This window comes from Perissodus microlepis, chromosome 6, assembly GCF_051167445.1.
Source record: "Perissodus microlepis isolate ML-2025 ecotype Zambia chromosome 6, ASM5116744v1, whole genome shotgun sequence".
NCBI lineage: Eukaryota > Metazoa > Chordata > Actinopteri > Cichliformes > Cichlidae > Perissodus > Perissodus microlepis.
The window spans coordinates 4,536,979-4,559,839 of NC_140466.1; the positions used below are offsets into that span (position 1 = coordinate 4,536,979).

At 41.2% G+C, this 22,861-nt stretch overlaps 2 protein-coding genes across 4 annotated transcripts; one reads left to right on the plus strand and one right to left on the minus strand.

Moving 5' to 3' along the window:
* Positions 1-1,515: 1,515 nt before the first annotated feature.
* On the plus strand, positions 1,516-11,013 carry LOC146384866 (E3 ubiquitin/ISG15 ligase TRIM25-like). 3 transcript variants are annotated; one of them, XM_084930287.1, is made up of 11 exons: positions 1,516-1,607; positions 1,825-2,563; positions 3,227-3,322; positions 3,421-3,654; positions 3,766-3,934; positions 4,028-4,057; positions 4,193-4,246; positions 4,693-4,887; positions 7,289-7,399; positions 8,015-8,131; positions 8,404-11,013. In XM_084930287.1, exons 2-11 carry the CDS (start codon positions 1,847-1,849, stop codon positions 8,550-8,552), a joined length of 1,872 nt encoding a protein of 623 aa, XP_084786413.1. In that variant the 5' UTR covers positions 1,516-1,607; positions 1,825-1,846; the 3' UTR covers positions 8,553-11,013. The 3 variants fall into 3 exon arrangements, with proteins under 3 accessions (XP_084786413.1, XP_084786415.1, XP_084786414.1); XM_084930289.1 differs by having other exon boundaries at positions 4,696-4,887; XM_084930288.1 differs by lacking the exon at positions 1,516-1,607 and adding an exon at positions 1,650-1,733.
* dgke (diacylglycerol kinase, epsilon) lies at positions 10,743-21,442 on the minus strand. Its single transcript, XM_084930290.1, has 11 exons — positions 20,742-21,442; positions 20,116-20,275; positions 19,904-20,023; positions 19,656-19,799; positions 19,408-19,565; positions 18,364-18,412; positions 18,132-18,245; positions 17,903-17,974; positions 16,709-16,836; positions 16,490-16,601; positions 10,743-14,531 (listed from the first exon to the last, which is right to left on the minus strand). Exons 1-11 carry the CDS (start codon positions 21,191-21,193, stop codon positions 14,310-14,312), a joined length of 1,731 nt encoding a protein of 576 aa, XP_084786416.1. The 5' UTR covers positions 21,194-21,442; the 3' UTR covers positions 10,743-14,309.
* Positions 21,443-22,861: the final 1,419 nt, after the last annotated feature.

Below are 22,861 nucleotides of genomic sequence, written 5' to 3' on the forward strand. Positions count from 1 at the left end.
AGAGGCTCTGAGATAACTGGACAAACTAACATGATTTTTACTATCAAGATTGCTTTTTAATGTTTGGAAGAAAATCATTTGCAGTCAGTGCCTGCCAGCACTCAGCTAGGCATAACCAAATGTTGCTTTTCCCATATGTTTTGGGTTATTATCTATTTGCAGTGTAAAGCGTCCACTCCTTTTTACAACATTTGGCTGAATCTGAGCAGAGAGTATAACCCCGTATACCTCACAATTCATCTTGTGGCTTCTATCAGCAGTCACATTATTAACAGCGGGCCAGCTCCACTGACAGTCGTACACGCCTGTGCCATAATGTTGCCTCCGCCATGTTTGACGGATGATGTCGTCTGTTTCAGATCACGAGCTGTGTCTCCCCTTCTTCATACTTTTCCTAACCTGTTGTTCCAGTTTCTTAGTGTAACCAGTGGTTTTCATCTTGTTCTAAACCCTCTGGATTTACATTTATGAAGGCATCTCGTGATTGCAGACCTCGACAGTGATACAATCAAGAGTGTTCTTGGTTTGGCTGGATGTTCTAATGCAGCGGTCCCCAACCTTTTTTGCGCCACGGACCGGTTTATGCCCGACAACATTTTCATGGACCGGCCTTTAAGGTGTCGCGGATAAATACAACAAAATAAAACTAGTACCGGTACCGAAAAAAAGAAAATTTATTCATAACACACGTGAAAAGACCAAGGAAAACCGAGTAAACGATAAAAACGATAACAAAATAACGCTGAAAACCGATTAAAAACCCTGAAAACTATACATTTCACACCTGAGCCTCAACTCTCGCGGCCCGGTACCAAACGACTCACGGACCGGTACCGGTCCGAGGCCCGGGGGTTGGGGACCGCTGTTCTAAAGAGCTTTTGTTAACCAATTTAATTATCCAGGGACTTTTGAGTCTCTGAACATAGAGGACTATGCATAAAAAATTACTGTAATTTCTAAACAGATAATGTAATATTCTGATTAAGCCCCTGAATTTAACCTGAAATTCAAAACTTCAGTCACAGCTTGATTTTTTTTCATTTAAAATCCACTATAGTTGTATACAGCGGTAAAGTCACACAACCTGTGTAACTGTCCAAATACTTGCGGATCAGAGTGTAAGTAAGTATATTTGGTAAATTATTGCTACAATTCATTTATTCTAATTTAGAAAGATGTCTTCTGAATTCACCAGTGATTATTACTAGTAAAAAAAGACAAGAAAAAAAATATGTCTTTCTTTTCAGAAGGACAGGTGGCATAAGGAGCAGGTACAATACATTTTTACTGCAACACATATTTACTGTCACAAACTTAACACAACGTTTTAGGTTAAAGCGGGCACACGACTCTCTTCGAACAGACTTTTTCACTGTTTTCTATTTTAAAAAAATGTTTTGAATGTGTAAAAAGGGATGAGAAATAACTCATTTATTTCTCACAGCGAGAATCAGAATGTGTTCATAAAAAAAATTATTTGGCTCTGACGTGCGCTCGGAGGGTGGTACCTGTATCACGAGTCCTGTTACGCAAGCAGGAAGACTGTTTTTGTTTTTTTTTTTATAGCCAGAAGAAACTCTAGTTTTCATCACGCGCAGCAGAGGCCTGTGAGTATAAAGCGGTCTGCAGTGTTTTGTTTTGCAGACAGCAGCTCCGCGTGCATTCTTTGTTATTGGTTATTTGTGTGCCACGTCATGAACTTTACTGCAGTAAAATGGCTGTTCTGCGTTTTGGTGAGAGTGCGTTTGCTGTTGTTTGACTACAGGAGGGGTTGGCCTTCGTTGATTATCTGCTGTAATGATAAGTTTCGTTTGTGTCTCGCAGCTTCATTCGCATCAGTCCCATCATGGCCGAAGTGGACGAATCTCAGTTTTCTATCATGAGTCTGGAGGATGAGCTGACCTGCAGCATCTGTCTGAGCACCTTTGACTGTCCGGTGACCATCCCCTGCGGACACAACTTCTGCCAGGACTGCCTGCTCGCCAGCTGGGAGGACTCGTACAGCTGCCCTCAGTGTCGAACCGTGTTCGACACCAAACCCGAGCTGAAGAAAAACACGGTCCTCATCGCCGTCGTGGAGAACTTTAAATTGAGATCGAGCAAGAGCGAAGACAACCTGAATGAAGAGGAGAGCGAAGAGGAGAGAGGCTATGAGAGCGAAGAGGAGAGAGGAGAGGAGAGCGAAGAAGCGAGCGAAGGGGAGAGCGAAGAAGCGAGCGAAGAGGAGAGCGAAGAAGTGAGCGAAGAGGAGAGCGAAGCGGAGAAAGACGATGTCATCCGCTGTGATACCTGCATGGAAGCAGAAGCATCGAAGACCTGCCTCACCTGCATGGCGTCTTACTGTGAGGAGCACCTGCGCCCTCACCGGGAAAACCCCGTCTTCCATCTCCACGAGCTGAGCGAGCCTGTCGGGGACCTGTCGGAGCGCATCTGCTCCGACCACCACAAGCTGATGGAGTTCTTCTGCAGCCAGCATGACCGTCTGATTTGCAGCTTCTGCCTCCAGCATATCCACAAAGGATGCTCCTTCCTAACTCCGGAGGAGCAGAGGAACCTGAAAGAGGTGTTTGCATTCACATTGACGATTGTACTGTATTAAACACTGACTTATGTACAAAGTTAACTATTTCTCCTTAATTCATACATATTTTAACTTATTTAATTTGTAATATTATAAATCAATATGTTGGTGTGTATATCTTTAAACAAAGATGGCAGTCAGCTGACTTCCTGGAGAGGAAACATTCCATCTGTATAAAAAAGATGGAAGTGGGTTCATACCTGAAAAGGGACCCTTGTGTACAACTGTTTGTAAATGACAGCCAAGTTCAAGTCTTCCTTGGTTTAACAAGTTTTTCTTAGTGTTGTATGCCAGGCATTGAGCTGTGTCTGCTTTGATCTCAGGCTGTATATTTAACACCACTGCTTTAGGCTGATGGATCAGGTTGTATTACACTTCTTTTTCCACAATATCTGATTCAATGACTTTGGCCCACACATCTCTAGTCAAGGCAACACTAGAAACAGATAACAATGACCTCATTATAAATAAAGTTTAACAATTCAAAATATTTCCGCATGTAAGATGTAGTGGAAAAATGAAATAATGAAATAATGCAGATGGTGGACATGCAGTCAAAGCATTACTTGCAAAGTTCTCCAGGCCCTCTGAGCAGTGTCTGTATGAAATTTGTGCACTTAAGCTGTTCTGTGTCTGTTCTTATAGTCTGACCTCAGAGACAAGTTGGGTTTGCTGAATGAGAAAATGGAGAAGACTGAAAATGTTGTGTTTCAAATGAACAACATGCAGAGTATGCTGAAGGTAATTTCCACATGTCATACAGAGACAAAGTAAATGTGCTGGCAGTAACTATGAAAAACTCACTGTTGTCATATCTTATCTTATTGTCACTGTTCCAGGATGGAGCAAACAAAAGAAAGACGGCACTCGCAGCTGTCTATCAGCAGATGAGGGACATCTTGGCTCAAGATGAACGCGAGGCCCAAACTGAGGTGGACCGTGAGCTGGAGCTCGGTCAGATGAAACTTCGGGATCTCACAAAGAAGTTCGACGAAAACTATAATAGGATGGGAAAAGCCAGAGAAGATATCAACAGGCTGCTGAGTCAATCCCAAACCTCGGCTTTTCTACAGGTGAGACGAACACCCGTGGAAAACTTAAACTAAAGAATAAGATGGAATGGGCGTGGCACAAGTTAAATAATTAGGAAGTTTAAATAAAAACCTTTCTTTTGCCCCCCACAGGCTTCAGTTGTGTTGCCCAAAGTTGTAAAGTTTGAGCCTCACGTGCCTCGAATCAGCCTGGACTCCAAGAAGGTGATAGCGACGCAGAGCTTTGCTGCAGCTCTGAGGGAGACTCTGATGGCGATGCTTAAACAGCCAGTTGAGGCCAGATTACCATTCTTTAAAGCAGGTCTGTGTGCAGGCACGCATTAGCAGAAAATGTAAATTTGGATTAATATTCTAAAAGATTAACGAAGCCAATCATTTTCACGTTCTGATGCAGATCTTAACACTGGTGCATTTGGGGATTCTGGTGAGTTTGTGTCTTGTGGAAAATACTGTTGAGGATTTTCTGTTAAATGCTCATGAATTTATTCTTCTTCAGTGGTGACTATTTCTGGGGAGGATTTGGAAAGTACTCTTTAAATGTAACCTTTGTTTTTAACAGGTGAAACAGCAGCTCCTGTCTCCAGACCAGAAAGTGAATCCCAGCCAAATTCTGGTAAGTTTATATCAGCGAGGAGTTGTTATAGGATAATATTTGAATACAGTAACATGTGAACTGAAAGAGTATCTGAAAACATCTGCCAATTTGACTATGTCCTAGTGTGATACAGGTATTCACTGTAACTATAATTTTAAAGATGATCTCATGTTAATAATACACGTACGATAATGTGGTCTTGTTGTACAGCCATAATTACTGACTACACCTCCCTGCACTTGTTATTTGAGTGTATTTGCAAGAGAAGGCACACTGTGTAAAAAAACATATATTACATTTTGATATAAAATACTGCAAATCATATTGTAATATTGTTAATTTCCTTCCTCAAGCACATACGTGAAAACTATTTAAAACATTACAAGCACTTTGTGACACGTGATTCTTTACAGTGTGATAAAGATGTTCAGAGTGCGTTCTCATCTCACTGTTTCATTACTCAGCAGCGCCTCAGCAGAGAAGCAACCCCACGTTCCAAAGTCCACTGAGCAGTCCACCCATCCAGCCGTACTACCAGCCGGTTCCTATCCCCGTTTTTATTAGACCACAGCAAAGATGGAATCCACCCCATTATCCACAGGCCCAACCTCGATTGCAACATTTTGGGCAACCTCGATTTTATGCCCAACAAAACACAAGTAAGATACAACCTAAAATCTCTCTCTTACACACACACGTCTGTAATGACAAAAATCATATATGTCTGTGTAAACAGCTTAGTCTCCAATCACCACAAACGGGACAATGTGTTAATTAATTGGTGCCCTAACAGCTAATTAAAAATTCATTGACACATAATACTCAATGCAACATAATACCTACCCTTTGCAAGCCAGCTTATAAATGATGAAAGACAGAAGCAAGATGGAGCCCCATTTTTTTAATAAACAGTACAAGATTTATCCAGGATATGACTTGTTACACACATTAAACACCTTTGTTTTATTTCAGCCTGATATGAAATCATATCTACTAAAAGTCAGTGTGCTTAAGGCAAACTCGATCAATCTGATAGTGCATTTAGTGTTTTAACAACTTACCACTGGGCATGTCTCTGTTCTGAAAGACAACCATGATCGTGCAGTCAGTTAAACATGTGAAGAACGTGTGTGACGACCTAGACAGGGATTGGTTCTAAAATTACCTTACTTCATTGCCCATACTCACCCAGAAGCTTACGGACATTTGTAGATGTCCTTCATGGTTTGGCAGTAATAGAATGCAGCTAGGCACTTTTACAAGCTATTAGGCAAGAAGCACTTTGAGGCCGAGTCCTCCCATAACCAGTAAACCCATCATAAATTATTTAAACTTTCAAAGTATAAAAGACACATGTCAAAACGAGCCTTGTGCCAAAGTGTTGCCTTCATTCCTGGCAGTCATTATTAAAATTGAGGTCATAAACTGATCGACCGTAACATCAAAGCCACCTGTCCAGTATTGTGTAGATCCTCATTGTGGTGCAAAAGCAGCTCTGTGACACGTTTGTGTTTCTCGTGGCGTCTGGAAGGATTCAGCTTGTTCTTGTGCATCTTGCAGATGCTCAGCTGGATTTTGGTCTGTGGCTGAACTTTATTATGTTCTTCAATCTGCTCCTAAGCAGTTTTAAAGGTGTGGCAAATCTTCCTGGTGGGGGAGACCACTGCTGATGAGGAGTGCTGTTGCCATGATGAGGAGTGCTTACTCTGAAATGTTTAGGTTGGTGGCGCATGTCAAAATAATATCCAAATGAATGTTTGGACTCAAAGTTTAAGAACACTCAATTGATCCTCATAAAAAAAAGAGGAATTATGGATTTGATCAACTGGTCCCTGAATGAAATTGACACCCTCTTCTCAACGAGAAGCCTGAGCTCGGGTGAGCCTGAGTGTCCTGGAGGGACTTTCCCTGCTGGATACACGATGGACAGGTGGCATAACTGGAGGGTCGTGTGCCTGGCGGGACTGTCGATCGAGGACATTGAAGATATCAACCTTTTCGGAACCATGATAACAGGGTTTTTGCTGACCGAAGCTGGCTTGGCCCTGGCTTATCGAAGATTAAAGAAAGCGGAATCGGCTGTTCAAAACCCCACAAGGCTGCCCGCTGTGATTGAAATGATGGGATGAGTCGTGAGTTCTTAAAATGGGCTCATTGAGCGCAGCACGGATAAGATCTTGGAGAAGCTTGAAGCTGCCGTGAACACTCAGAATAAGACCTCTGAGCGAAAATTGGATTACATCCTTGAGAAGCTCACAGCGGTCGTGAGTTCTCAGAATCTGCTCTTTGAGTACAAGAATGATAACATCATGGAGAAGCTCACGGCTCTCCAACGGGAGATTGAGAGACCAGTGTCAGACTGTTAGAACAGCTTTGAAATTCACATGAGTTGTTCGCACTAAAGTAAAAACCACCATCATTTCATGCGGCTACCACTTCGGCGCCAGCTGTGGTCTCAAGGCTGGAGCTGAACAAAAACACCCTGATAACAGACTGTTCTTCCTATCCTACGCAAGGCCACCGGGGTTGGCTGGAAGACTGTTTACTTAGCCTGGCAGGGTGAAGGACACTGTCTCAGCTGAACTCTGGACACACACACACACACACACATACATACATATGCAGATATCCTTCCCCGGATCCAACGCCTCCTGCCATGCTTACCTCCCTGTCGATGGAGACAGCGGCTCAGCCGGAGGCGCGAGGAATTGCAGCGTCTGCGACCACTGTGTACATTACAGTTCAGTGTACCGTGCGTGTCTGCAGCAGTCCTCGACAGTGAAGTTAACAGCAGCAGTAACCAAAGTTCTGGAACCTTTCCAATAAAAACAGCTTCTCATTGAGCAGATGTTATATGTTGGGTTTGTAAATGTGCCTTTAAAAGCAACTTCACAAATCAAACATTATAGTAATTCTAGCATTCACACTGTTCATTTTAAACCTGACAAAAATGTAATTCAGTATGCCTGTGTACAGTTCAGATTAGTGGACGCGTTGCACATCTCCTGTGTTAAAGACAACCGACTAACTGTGGAAGACGTTTTGCATATTTTCCTTTAGATCAAGACAGAAAGCCGCACAGTGCTCCTGGAGGAGGTAAACCAGCCGGGAAAGGATCTGATTTCACCAAGAAAGATAAACCAAAAGGCCATCCTCCTTCTGAGAAATCAAGTATGAAGCACTCACATCCTCATGTGTTATAAAAAATGTCAGACTGCCAGTCAAATGATCAATAACAACACTATTCCACTGATTAAATAAACAGTACACATATAACAAGAAGCCCTCTGAGTGCAAACCTCACTCTCTGGGCGGTGTTTACTTTTGAGGGATTATTCCATTTTGTACTTAAGAACTATGTAGGAGGAGGTAATGGCTAATATGTATTCATTTGTAAATAACTGGCCATGTAAAACGTGGGCTTATATAATTGTATACTGCAGCATATTTCCAGCTAAATCATCAGCTCATTCTGTTTCTCTTGACAGTATTTTTTTTTTTTTTTTTTTTTTTTTTTTTTTTAAGTTAAAGCACATTTTGCAGTCAACTTGAAAGGAAGGCAGATGTGAAATGTAGAAGTGAGGTGAGAGGTCAAATGTGACAAACTGTGTGCAAACTATATTGTGATATTTAAAATAAAAATGCTTCCAGAAAAGGTTCCAGCTTCTGATCTGACCATGGGTTTCTCTACTTTTTGATATTTAATAAATTTAAATCAGATTAGTTTAGCAAGTGTTGCTCATCCTACATTAAAGACAAATTACTAACTACTGTGTTTTCCTTCAGATCCAGACAGGAGGCCGCACAGCGCTGCTGGAGGACATAAGTCTTCAGGATCTGGGAAAGGATCTGATTTCACCAAGAAAGATAAACCCAAAGGCCATCCTCCTTCTGAGAAATCAAGTATGAATCAAATCCTCACGTGTTATAAAAAATGTCAGCCTGCCAATCAGATGATGAATAACAACACAATTCCACTGATTAAATAAACAGGACATATAACAAGAAGCACTCTGGGTGCAAACCTCACTCTCTGCGCGGTGTATAGTTTTAAGGGATTATTGTATTTTGTACATAAAAACTGTGTAGGAGTGTTATTTGTTTGTTGATTTGTTTAGCAAGTGGCGCACATCCTACATTAAAGACAACTGACTTACTACTATGTTTTACTTCAGATCCAGACAGGAGGCCGCACAGCGCTGCTGGAGGGCATAAGTCTTCAGGATCCGGGAAAGGATCTGATTTCACCAAGAAAGATAAACCCAAAGGCCATGCTTCTTCAGGCACACAACACTCACGTCCTCATAGAAATCAGAAGAAGTAGAACCAATATTTGATTTTAATCTGAAGCCTGAATGCATTATGAGATTTGTGTATATATCTATCTATCTATCTGTAGCTTGCCATCACCAGTGTGTGAATGGGTGGATGATTGTGTATAGTGTAAAGCGCTTTGGGGGTCCTTAGGACCAAGTAAAGCGCTATACAAATACAGACCATTTACCATCTATCAGATTCTAATTTAAAATTTATTAACAACATTTAAAGCTCTAGAAAGCCAGTCTCTTTCCTGTATTAGATAAGGTAGTTGGCACACAACTCCATTCATACTTAACTAACTTCATCTTTGAATTCACACATCAGTAATGTCACGCAGTCTGCATATTTCCAACTGTCTCACTCCTATGGAAGCCCGTTTCCGCCACTAAATAAAAACAAAAAAGCTAGTATCCTTAACTTGAAATTTTGAGTTATTAACTCGAAATTTCGAGAAAAGTAACTTGAAATTTCGAGAAATATGACTCAAAATTTCGAGTTACTTTTCTCAAAATTTCGAGTTAGCTCTGCCAATCAAAAATATACGTGAATGAGGTCGCTTTCTTGTTACCCGGACGCATATGGCGCAGAGGAACGCGCACTCAAAAACGGATCCCAACAAATTGGCGCTTTCGCGAGTACGTTTGCTGATAGTAACACCATGTGATTCAGCTAATAACACAGGGATTTCATCATTTGTGAAGTCAGGCTGAAAACACTCAGCAATCTGTGCATTCACGACTGGACGTTATACCGGTAGCTTAGCTGTAGCATTTGTAGCTGAGGGCTTCAGCTTCCGGGTAACGAGGAAATGACGTCATTCACGTAGATTACTGATTGGCAGCGCTAACTCGAAATTTCAAGTTACTTTTCTCAAAGAAAAGAAAAGCTGAGAAAATAACTCGAAATTTCGAGAAAATAACTCGAAATTTTTTTTTTTTTAGTGGCGGAAACGGGCTTCCATACACTCCACATGCCACCATGCCACTGCCATTCTTGTTCATAGCCTTGTTACTTCTCGGATTGACTACTGTAATTCACTTCTTTTTGGTCTTACTCAAAAATCCATCCACAAGCTCCAACATGTCCAGAACTCTGCTGCCCGTATTATCACCAGGACCCCTTCTATTCACCACATCACCCCCGTCCTACAGCAGCTTCATTGGCTCCCGGTCAAATATCGCATCAGTTTTAAAATACTTTTGTATAAATGTGAGGCTGTTCATCATCTCTCCCCTCCATATCTCTCTGATTTGGTTCAGATCACCATTCCATCTCGGTGTCTTAGATCCTCTTCTTCTCTTTCTCTCTCTGTCCCCTCCCCTCATCTTGCCACCATCAGGGATTTCAGCTGCTCTACTCCTTGACTTTGGAATTCCCTTCCTCCTGACATAAGAAATGTCACTTCCTTTTCTCTTTTTAAGTCTAGACTCAAAACTCACCTGTTCAAAATAGCTTATCCCACGTAACCTTTTCCATTCTGCTATTTTAACTCTGTTTTATGATTTTGTAAATTGTCTGCTTTTATGCTTGCTTTCTAATTTTCCTCTGTGTACAGTGTCCTTGAGTCTTCTGAAAGGTACTTTCAAATAAAATGTATTAGTATTATTATTAGTAGTAGTAGAATTACAGACCTGCTGAGACCTTATTGGAGCAGTTAGCCTCAGATTTCTGGTCAGGTTCTTTGAACTGTTCCACACCGCTCTTTTAACTCTGTCTTTAAAAGTGCTGTGCAATCATCATCATCATCATTATTATTATTATTATTATTATTATTATTACAGCTTTGTTTAGTCTTGGATGATGTGTGATTAACACTTGCATTAATACTTGATCTTGGCCTTGGTGGAGACCATCAGTTTTGTTTTTCTTAAAGAGTTTGGGATCCTCTCCCTTTAGATCAGAACCTTAAAAATGACACCCAATGTTTCCTTTTTAAATAATGATTTGATGATTAAAAGGATCCAAGTTGAATATTACGTGAATAAAGGTCAGCGCAAAACACAGTGTAAGTGTTGTAGCTGCTGTTTCAAACTGTCTCTTTATAAGTGTTTGCAAAACTGGTGAATGATTAACGAATTCAAACATCATGTTTGTTAGCGTGTATGTAGCTGCTGTTGTAATCTTTGACCAGAGATCATGGCTGCTGCTTTTCAGATGTCTATATAAAAGTGAATAAAGAGACAAACACAGTTGGTTTATATATGAAAATATTTATGGGAATGTCATCAAATTCAAAAGATCGCTTCATTACATTCATTTCAATCAAAATGAGTTTCTCTCACCTGTAGTAGTAGTAACCCATCAAACCCTCGCTACTATTCTTTTTGTAAACAGCTTTGTTTGACATGATTGTTTGATAAAAGCTTTTTTTTTCCCCCAGATGGCGTTTCTGTGTTTAGCAGAGGACATTTAAGTTTTTCTAATGGAGTCATCTTGTAATAAAACTTTATGTGATTTTTGTGTTTTCTGCAGATGTCTCTCACTCTTTATAATTATTATAATTTTACCCATGTCAAAAAGAAATAGCTATATTCAAATATGCAATAACGAAGTAATATCAACAGCATTTTTGTACACACAACACAGTGAAATGTAACAATTGAATTTCAAATGCAAAAGCTGAGCTCTAGTAATCTAATCCCAGTGAGGGACAGCTGCGCAGCTTCACTCAATTTTCCTTAGACTCTAAATAAATACTGTTCTGTGTCTTCATAAATAATAAACTATAAGCTATGACTTGGCAGAATTCAAAACAACCATTAATGTCACAGTCATACCTCCCAAACAAGTTCATTAGCCACGCTAGCATCACAGGGAGTGCAGTTCCTTGAATGACCACTTGAGGCTCTATTCAAACGAGAGTGCCGTGTTCGAGTGTCCAGCTTTACTGCAGAAGAAAACACGTTCCCAGCTTGATAGAAAAAATGGTATCGCCTCCGTGGAGGGTTTCATAACAGCTGTGCAGCGGGTGAATTTTATTAAGGCTTATAGTTTGCTTTGTTAGCGCTGTAACAGGTGGATGTCAACACAGACGGCTGTAAACAATCGCTGTCTTCTAGACTTCACCTCAGATAATCGGATTAATGCGATGGAAAATGTAGTTACACTGAGCATGTAATCTTTTCACTGCAGTTATCTTACATATAATTTAGCTTGCTGCTACAGTCCATCCAAGAAGGTTGTGCTTCACTCTTTATAACTTAATTATATATTTTTTTAAATTTGTAAATAAATAACAATAATAATAATTTTTAAAAAGCATGTCATAATAAGGGCTGTTTTTTGCATGTTGCACTCATATTTAAATAATAATTTAATTCAATTTTATTTATGTAGAACCAAATCTAGATAGCAGTCGCTTCAAAGCAAAGCACTATAGATTCAACAGTAAAGATCCTAAAGTGTACAGAGAAAACTGAGTCGACCCCCTATGAGCAAGCACGACAACAGTGGGAAGGAAAAACTCCCTTTTAACAGGAAGAAACCTGCAGTGAGCAGCTAGGTGTATGGGGGGGAAAGACAGGACAAAGAACTGCTGTGGAAGAGAGCAAGACAATGATAATAATAATACTAATAATAATTAATGATTAAATGTAACAGTCTTTACACACAGAACTTGGTAATCAAGCTAAAAATGTGGCACTTCACCCTCTCATACAAATATGGTGACTTCTGGCTCAAAATAACCAAAAAGTCAAAATGCTAAAATTTAGGTGACATGACAGTACCAACGTCCATATTTTATACGTTTGGTAAGATTGAGCTAAAGTTACAGAAAAGCTGGTGGAATCAGCAGTCTAATTCACGTTTCATAATATTAAATTTTAATGGAAAATATGTGTATCTGATGCAGCCATGACACCCACTGCAGCTGTATTTAGCTCCAAGCAAGGATGCCATGTTAATTATGCTAATTCTCTATAAACAAAAGTATATATATAGAATTAGCATCATGCTAACATTTCTCAGGTTGTGTTTGGAGTTTGAAAACTGTAGCTGAGCCTGAGACAGACATTTAGTTTTACTGTTTTGAGTATCACATCATGATCTGAAGTGCTCTAAATCAACCAAACATTAGGATTCATTGGAGATGACTTTCTCTACAAAACTGTAGTGACTCCTACAAAAAGCGGGTGTTTTCTCTATAAATATACTAGAAGCATGATGCTAGCGTGGCTAAGGACCTAGTGGCTTTAAAACCCTGTCACATTTAAGCAGAATTCAGTGCAACACAGACAGCTCTGGTAAACATGGATGACAAGGTAAAAGTTCAAGCAGGTGTCCTTGAGCGACAACATTCGCCAAACAAATAGAGGGCGATGAAACCATGCGGTTTGGTTAACTGTCAGGGAGGTGCATATTTCGAAAGCAGTAGGCATCGCGCGGCAAGACTCGTATCCCTGTTCAGCCTTCAGAGCAGCTCCGGGTTCAAAACAAAGCACAAACTAACAGCTACAGACATTCCTGATATGACTCCGAGCAGCAGACCACCTCAAACAGCAAAACACAGAAACACAAAAGTCCTCCTGCACAAATTCTGCTGAGTACAGAATAAACAGGAATTAGTATTTCACCTGAACATTACATGGATACGTACATGCGTGTGATGATCCTAATATATATGAAGACCACTCTATTATCCTGTCTACAGAAATACTGTCTTAAGTGGGACACCTTGTGGTGACTTTTGGGTTAATGGGAGCATAATCTCAACAGCAGCTATTACGACAATCGACAGTAACATCAAAGGTCAACATCCTGGGCAGTTTAAGGTACTTATCAGTGTAAATGCCAAAAAGTGCAACACAAAATATGTAAACAGGAGCAAAACAGAGGAAAAACAGCGGTTCAAAATGAAGGCAAAATGGACCCACAAAACTACGTCTACTTAGCAGTACTTCCCAAACAAGCCTCAGCAACTCTGGCTATTTCCTGTAGCTCACACAGGAATGTTAACCATAGTTTATACAATTTAACGTAGTATAATTTAACAGTTTGGCAAATGGCAGTGCACTTTAACGGAAACACTGATGTCTGCTGATTGATAACACACTGCGGTTTTATCAGAGTCCATGCCCCATCGAGTCCACACATTTCAAAGCCTGTGTGACTAAAAACCTGCCAGCAGTGTGACGATGAGGATCCTCAAAGACGATAACACATTTGACACATGAGCCACTGGGGCCTGCCAGCAAACGCAGGTCTTTCACTTTTTGTGCTTTTTGTGGAATACAAAATTTGTGGGAAATAAAGCATCAACCAGACAGCGCAACCTGCTGTTCTCTCAACAAACACAACGTCATCACCTGCTGTTGATTTAAACATGGCTTTTAGAGGTCGGTTAAACCTGGGCAACCTGTTAGAATGGCTCACCGATACCTGCAGGGCAGCACGGAGAATTCAATTGTAAAGAGTAATAAATACAGTATCGTCGTCTATAGATTATCTATGGCACGGAGGATCAGTGCAATTAAAGAGCAATCTGTCCAAGGAGAGACTGCCTGAGCTCTGAGTTAAAAGGGGAGTGTGTAGATAAAAGACCGAAGAAACAATTCACGCCAGCTCAGTAACAAACTAATCTTTCTCCGTCTGTGAGCTCTCTGAAAAGATTCTAAATTAAAACGTCTGTTCTAATCATCACGATGTGACTGCAAAGACCTCGGAGGAGGAAGACTAATGCAAAGGAGGGAATAATACAAACTAGGCAGAAATAAGTAACGAGGATAACAAGAGCTTCACGTCACACGATGTTTGTGGCAGGTCACGCTCGAGCAGACGCCGGCCCCGGCGCCCTGGGTGAGTCGTGAGGAGTTGGGCTCTCCGTCTCAGAGGCGCTGGTTTCATCGTCATCATCGTCCGTCTGCTCTGCGCTGTGGTACAGCATAAAAGCCTGGGTCTTATGGGTGATGGTGATGGTGCAGGGGCCCTGCGCCCACGGCTCTCCATCCACCTGCATGGGCATCGTGGAGCTCTTCAGCACCAGCTGGAGATGGAGGAGCAGCGCACAATGAAAAAATGTTAGCTAAATCATACATAGGCCTATAGGTTAGCTTAGGCCAATCATTCACAGTCTAAATAGCGATCAAGTATACATACTGGTACAACAGTGGGTGCTCATGTTAAACACGACCAAATTTTTAAATCTATGTATATAAAAGTGATCACTGTTTCAGGTTTTTTTCTACTATTGGCTCTGTAGATGACCATATATAGCACACAGGCACACAGCTCCAGATGTGAACACAGATGTACAAACCTTCTGTTTAGGAGAGGCAGCCAATCAGAAGAAAGTTGGCTTATAGGGAGACATGTATAAGATAAATAAGACTTATTTTGAACTGTGATTAATGCAAAGCTACTCCAGTAGAATCCAATAATATAAATATGTAGCTCAGAAAAGGTTTACTTTATTATCTTTAATAATAACAACTTAACGTGAGACTAAAATCAGTAACTTTTATCTTTGTTCTTTTTTTTGTGGGTTTTTTTTCCTTTAACAACTTTATTTCAGATCAGCTTGGCAACAGTCCAGTTTAAAGCTTTCCTTGCCATTAACAGCCTGTTTTTTAATCAGTATTTATTTTTTATATGAAAAATTTTATATGTATTCTCTTATTTTTTTATTTTTTTTTGTAATGTGTAAGTGCAACCCTAAAGTACCTTCAGAGCCCACCAGGGGGCTTCAGAGCAAGCTTAGGCAAACACTGGATTTGGCCATTAATAGCAGTATTTTAAGCCTTATTTCTAATTCTTCTGATTGAAGCCTGTGAGAGCAAACAAAACAAAAAATGTTACTGATATAGATTATTTTTCTTCTCATCTACAACTCCTCCATTACCTACACCCTCAGTTAGCAGCGATGCTTTTAAAATGTATTTAGTTAAATATGTGAGAGTAAAATGAGTTTGTTGTTGTGGGTGCACTCTGGAAGCAAAGTCAAATCCACACGCAGGTGCGCCTTTGCAGTTTTTACAAAATGATGGTTGAAAGTAGCTGCTGTAATCTTAAGGCTTTACACAGCGGGCGTGTAAAATCTGTGCAGTGCTGGAGCCATTTATTCTTTTTTTCCTTTTTTTTTTTCAAATGTGTTCTTGGTTTACTTTTTTATCTTGGGTTATTTACAAGGTTTATTTTTAGGTTAATAATTGCTTAATTTTTTGTTTTGTATCTTTGTAAGTCAGACAGGAAGAACTGTAAGGCCATTTTCTGTAAGTAAATGGACTAGTATAGGACCAGCATGCACTGGGGTGGGCCTGTGGTTTTTTCCAGAGCTGGAGAAGCAGCACGAAACAACATAAAATGGATCTTTGTTTGTTGCTTGCCAAACTGGATAAATAAACCGTAAAACACAACTTTCAAGTTTTCGACATTGGACTTTTTTTTGCCTGTGTACAAAATATCACCACAGTTACAATATTTATGTAGTTAAATATGTGAGGTATTCAAATACCAGTAAAATGAGTTTGTTGTTGTGGGTACGCTCTAGCAGCAAAGGCAAATCCACACGCAGGTGTGTGCATTTATAGTTTTTACAAAATGATGTTTGAAAGTAGCTGCTGTAATCTTAAGGCTTTACACACCAGGTGTGTAAAATCTGTGCAGATATTGCACAAAATAAAATTATTCTCAACTCACTCCCTGATATCATGAAATATGTTCAAAAGCATGCATCAGGATATCTATTCTGCAAAAACGCATCGCTTTTTCACTACATGCTTGGTGTGTGAAGGCCTTAATTAACAGTGAATTTTTTAATGAACGCTTTTTGAACGAGAATGAATGAAGGTGAAAGCAATCGAGGGTAAATGGACACATGCAGGAGCTCAGTAACAAAAGCCTAATCAGATTAGTCACAATTAGATTGGATTGAGGCGAATGGCAGTGAAAAGTAATTACTGTCGTTCTGCATGGCCAGTAAATGAGGTAAACAGGAAGCCTTACTCTGACAGTGTGAGCCTGTCCCAGCCGTACAGGGTTGGCCAGCTTGACCTGGATCTGCGCACAGTGGAAGGAGCCAAACACACCCACCACCTCCAACAGGCCATCATCCAGCCTGCAGAGACAGGAAATAGCATGTTTACTTTCCATAGTAACCTGAAGCAGTCGGTGCCAGATGGACAGTTTATATTTTCCTGACCAATATGCTCTTAAATGACCTACCGGGTAGGGGGGCACGGTTCATCTCCCATACCCTCCCACAGCCTGCAGCCTCCGCCCCAGTAGCCGATGTTACAGACTATGATGCCCTCCAAACTGGGAAGCTTCACCCTTTCCCCATCCAGTTCCAGCTGTGGCAGGAACACATGCAAACACACATACATGTTTCACGAATCTTTATGTGTTATAAAAACATTTTTTACTAAGGATCTCTCTTACAATGTCTTATATTAAACAGCTGTAACTACGATACACACTGATCGAGACATTTGTCAGTAAAACCACCTCAAAATGGGCAAATATGTCTGAAAACGTTGATCAAAACATAGAAAACATCAACCAGGTAAGAAAAATAAGACAGTGCAGACTATAAAATATCTAATTTGTTTTTATACATTAAATTAATTAATTAATTAGCTTAGCATTATTACTGGCAGCTCTGGAAACCAGGCTCTTACTAAAGTTAAAATAAACATCTTCAGCACCTGCAAAGCTGAGTAATTAACACTTCTTGATTCCAAATGTTGAAACCTATAATTGAAAAGCTGTCAGGTTGTTTTTTTAACCTTTGCATTTCCATTAAAGTGTAATCAAGAAAAGTGTGAATTTTTATAAAAGCTTGGCTACATAACAGCACCAAAAACATCTAAACACCCATTCAGCAAACTGTACGGGATCTGATAAAGAACTGGATTCCTGCACAGCGTCTTTGGGCCCTGTGACAGGAGACTCTGACCAATCGCAAGTGAGCAGAGGACAGAAGGATTCAAATCCTGTGTGAAGATAATTATTTCTAAAGTAAATTCACATGTTTGTATTTTGGAACTTTCTTTTCATGTCTCATCAGAAGCTTTTGGACCGACTTGGCAACACTGGGAACAGTCGGCTTATATACATACGCTGTTTACAGTCAAAAAGAAACTGAAAATTTTAGAAGATAGTCTTATTTTCTTTGGACTGCAGTTTCTGTGGGTAATACATTTTCTGTGTCTGGACCTTTCAAGAGATTTGCTGCACAATATAATAAATAACTGATGAGACACTGGTTTCTCTGCCTCCTGCTGAAGTCACAGGACAACCAATTCACATTTATAGAGAAAGCTTGATATGGAAGTGACTTACAGTGACTCTGATTCTCTTTATGAGCTTAAAACAAAATTTGCATAATGCTTCATCACGTGCACAAGTCCACCGTACCTCGATCCTCTTATCCAGATCTTTACATTCCTGCACTAAACAATCTCTGGTGCCATACAGGAAGTACACAGCCTGTGGGAAGAGTTAAGTACTCATTACTACAAAATGAAGCTGCATCTTTATGTCTCTACAAAAAAACAACAAAAATAACAAAAACAGTTACAGGATTAAGAGGTTTTTGCATTCATATTTAAACCCTGAGCCTGCGTTGTTTATTCAAATTACGGACCTTGTTAATGATGCGGCTGGAGAAGAAGGAGGGCGTTTTCTCACGGTGTGCATGGAAACTGAGCGCCATCAGAGCGTCGGGCCCCACAGAGAAGTAGTTGTTCATGGACAAAACCTGAGGAGGAAATCCAGTGTCTGCTTTATAATACAGCTGAGTGCTTCCACGGGTCAGGCATTAACATGTCACGAAAGACATCGGTGTTCATCAATCAGCACAGAGAGAAAAAACTCACCTTTGGTTTACGAAAGTAGACGCCTTTTGATGCTACCTGGACTTTCCATCTGAAAATAATCATGAAGGTGTTTAGCGGAATGAAAACAAGCACAAACGGGTCAAAACTTTGGATTTCAGGAATCACAGTTTTATTTCTATTTGGACTATTTACATTTCCTCACGTCTTGGTACTCATGCTGACTGTAATAACATTACACAGCTCTAATTTTTTAAGCGTAAATGATAAAACATAAATGTCCTTTTCATCTGTAATTCACATGCTTTTGAAAGTGCAGCTTATGACATCAGATCACAAGTGAAAAACATTAAATCCAATGTAAACAACCATGAGGACACAATGTGACCCAGCCACTCAAACCACTTCTCGAGGTCAAGTGAGACGCATTTGACCACATCTGATTTGCAGTGTAAATGACTACGCGCCCACACTTCTGACTGAACATGAGCTACAGCCACCTGATGACGACCCTACAGAAGGCCCCAAGCTGAAACATGTTATCCAGTAAAGTTTTTTCATATTCAGCAACTGTTGCTGGAGTTCTGACCTTTTCGTACTTTACCCTCTCACCCAAGTACCTCTGGAAGGAGGCTAAATTGTGCCAGAAACCGAGGTTTAAGTTTTCTACGAGAATAACAAACGCTGTACCCCTTGATTTATGACCTTAGTAAATACTTTCTTGATAAGTTCATGGTTATGGTTAAAGGTATGGATCCTATTCAACTCAAAAAGGACAATAAAGTAGGGTACATCTTAGGGGTTAGCTAGTGGATGATCGTGATGTTGAGGATCGACAGTGGTCAAAGTGACTCACCAATTAATTTCCTAATATAGAAAGAAAATGTAAACACTAGCCGTCAACTAGAAGACACATCTGACCGCTTTTGTATAGATATAGTCGCCAAAGACACAGGACAGGGTGTTTTAATTCCCCAAATACCTAAGAGACTACAGTTTTAAAAAGACTAGTGAAACTGATCAGTCTGTTCAGGCATTTCTGACTGACCCTGAGGAGCACCTGTCATCAGTATCAACACCGCTCACCTGTCCATTTTCACCACTTCAGCATCAAGGATGTTACGGAGAACCTGCTCCACGGGGATCTCTCCAGCATAGCCAGCTCCCCAGCCTAAAGTGTTAGAGAGGTCATTTCCTGTCCCCAGAGGCAGGATGGTCACCCTGGGGATGAACTGGTCCTGGCCCTGACAAAAGAAAGTAGAAAAGTGTCAAAGCGAAGAAGTAATGTGTAAAAGAAAGATCGCTCTTTTTTCTTGAGCGCAGAGACGTCTCACCTTTAGCTTCATAGCATCGATGGCATCGAGCACCCATCCCACTGTGCCATCACCTCCACACACCAGCACCTGGACACTGCCGGGGGGAAGGAGGGTGCACAGCTGGAGGGCTTTGGAAGGAGTCAGCTGAGATAAGTCAAACACCTGGAGGTGAAGCAGAAAACAAGATTAGTTCCAGGATCTGAAAAAGAGCAATGACAAAGTTTGCTCTCACTGAGACAAAAGATGCAGGCGAGCTGCAAGCTGACCTGCACCGGGTTGAGAAGGGTGCGAAACTCCCCCAGCAGCACCTCCCCCATGTTGTTCCCACTACGGGTGTTAGCCAAGACCAACACTGGAGTCCAGCCGCTGCCACAGGAAGAGCCGAGCTACAAGATACAAGCAGAAAACGCATTTTTAAAACATCTCCGGAGCACCTGACGTAGGAGCACTATAACAAGGCCAGTCGTGACTTCAACACCTTGCTGTACTCGTCGGGGTGCCTGCGGCGCAGCTTGTTGACACGGTAGAGGTAGTGAGGGGGGATGATGAGGTTGTGGAACTCGCCCAAGTCGCACACGTCTCCATCCGTCAAGCTCTCCATGCAGTCATCGTGCACTGTGGTCTGGCACCACACACACCTGAAGGAGGAGCAGGGGGAGCGAAACTATAAGAAAGGTGATGAAGCACATAAAAAGAAATACTGCCAATGAAAGGAAGACCCTGAACTGCTCACAAAGCGGGGTATGAGTGTCATACCGAGGTGGGGTCTTTTAAGATTGAAATTTGTTATGTTGAACAGCAGCAGGAGCCCATTAGAGGTGGTTCCGTTATTACATGTAAACCCTAAAGTCATGTTGAGTCGTGAGAAAACCCAGATTTAAAATTCTAAAGAAGAATATATCGATGTGATTAAAAACCAATCTACAAATATAAAAACGACTAAATAACCACAGTAAAGAGTGAGGTCTTTTATCATCCAGCTCTAACTCGGGAAACTTGATCATTTTTCTTTTAACTCGTGGGTGTAAAAAGAGGCTTTTGGTTGCAGAAACACGGCTGCACATCTGTTGCATCCCTTCAGCGGTTCTCGTCCAGCTACGCTACCTGAAGTCGCAGAGCTTCGGCTGGGTCCCACACTGCTGCTTGCATACAGCACAGTAACTGGCCAGAGGCACATTCCCGCGGACCCAGCGATGCTCCATGGCTCCTTCGGGGCTGGAGGGGGCCATGATCTCCTTGCAGGACAGGCTGCGGTCGGCCCGGCGCAGGCACTGCTCGTCGGCGCACACGCCGCAGCAGTCGCAGAAAGCGCCTTGCAGGATGTGCTGGGAGCACACGCAGCAGTAGGTGGGCTTGTTGAACAGGTCGGTGTAGTGCCAGCCGTGCTTGCTCTTGCGAAAGAAATCCTTCATGTGCGATTTCCTCTTGGAGCGTTGTGCGCTGCACCACAGCGTGATGATGACCGGAACCACGACGGCCACGGAGGTCCAGAACAGCAGAGTCCACTCCTCCCGGGAGCCGCAGTCGTCCTGCGCCTCGTCCCCTTCTCCGCACATCGCTGCGGGACCGTGGCGAGACGCTAACGAGCGGAAATCAGTAGAAGGCAGATAAACGGCACCTAAAGGAGACCGGACACGCTCCACAGCTCCACGCGACGCTCATGATCACAAACACTAGCCGGAAGCTGGTTCTGAATCCAGCTAAAATATATTTTCACGTATAGGAAGGTGTAAACAAGAGGACAGAGATATGACGTTAAAACCACAAGCCACCTCCTGATAGAGCATCAGCAGAGAGTTTTCACATGACAAGATGATCAACCCACGGAGGAAAAAACGTCATGACTTACATACTGCTGGATAATTTCAGTAATAATGATACAGCAAACTAAACGCTTATAATAGATGGCACGAAGCACAATGTAGGCCTATAATATTTGTAAAATGTTTAAAGTTTTATATTATAGAAGTATATATCATATTTAAGGAAGCAGGATGGTTTTCGTGGTTAGCACTGTTGCAAGAAGGTCCTGGGTTTGAATCCAGCATCTCTGTGTGGAGTTCTCCCCGTGTCTGTGTGGGTTCTCTCCGGCTTCCTTCCACAGTCCAAAGACATGCAGTTAGTGGGGTTAGGTTCACTGGTGGTTCTAAAATTGGTCGTAGGTGTGAAGGTGAGTGTTAGTGGTCGTCTGTGTTTGCCCTGTGAGGCTGATGACCTGTTCACTCAGTAAATGTATTATGTTTCATTTCACCACTGGCCATCCTCATGCTCTTAGTCAGCTGTGTTTGGCATTATGAGGTTAACAGTACTGTAAGAGGAACTGGGATCCCTGACGGGTGAGAATTTCCGTTAGAATGTGAGCGAACACGGAAGTAACTGAAGGTCGACATCTCACAATTCAAATTTCATCTCTGATTCAGCTGCCCCGGCTTGCTAGCAGCTGGTTATCAGCACGCATGCGCCTTGCGAGCGCAGAGCGCATTAGATAATCGCGTCGAGAGAACAGAAAGCTCTTTGGGTCCCGGGAATTAATCAGAGCAGTGACATTATGAGGCCGTAATAAGTCCACGTGGTTATTAGGACACGTGCATTAAGTTAAACGTGTAAAGGGAGTCGCGAGGAAATGGTAACAATGACGCACAATGACGTATTCCATCGAACGTCACCGGAGGCACTCCTGTACAGCAGCTAAATAAATAATAAGGGTTAGATTAGGATGACCAGACTTCAGCAAACTAAATGTAGGCAGGGGAGAGAGAGTGTGGGACACTTTACCCGTGATGCTCAGAGATATTTGAAACTAACACAAAAGTTGGATTTCGGGGACAGAATCGATTTATTTCTCTCCCAGAATAACGTTTAGAATAGAATAGAATAGAATGCCTTTATTGTCACTATACAGTTGTACAATGAGATACAGAGCATCTCCTACTCAGTGTAAACATGCTGGGGGGGGGGGGGGGGGTACAGTTCTGCAGCGCTATGTACATATGGACAGTATTAACATAGGGAAAAACATATATATATATATATATATATATATATATTATATATATATATACATATATATATATATAATATACATATATATTATATATACATATATATATATACATATATATATATACATATATATATATACATATATATATATACATATACATACACATATATATATACATATATATATATATATACATATATACATATACATATATATATAT

Coding starts and splice junctions, on each gene's coding strand:
- dgke (XM_084930290.1), bottom strand. CDS start 21,193: ATGTGCGGAGAAGGGGACGAGGCGCAGGACGACTGCGGCTCCCGGGAG. Junction 19,800..19,903: donor CCCTTCTCAACCCGGTGCAG/GTCAGCTTGCAG, acceptor CTTCACCTCCAG/GTGTTTGACTTATCTCAGCT. Junction 18,413..19,407: donor GAAGTGGTGAAAATGGACAG/GTGAGCGGTGTT, acceptor GATTATTTTCAG/ATGGAAAGTCCAGGTAGCAT.
- LOC146384866 (XM_084930287.1), top strand. CDS start 1,847: ATGGCCGAAGTGGACGAATCTCAGTTTTCTATCATGAGTCTGGAGGAT. Junction 3,323..3,420: donor ACATGCAGAGTATGCTGAAG/GTAATTTCCACA, acceptor TCACTGTTCCAG/GATGGAGCAAACAAAAGAAA. Junction 4,058..4,192: donor TGGTGCATTTGGGGATTCTG/GTGAGTTTGTGT, acceptor TGTTTTTAACAG/GTGAAACAGCAGCTCCTGTC.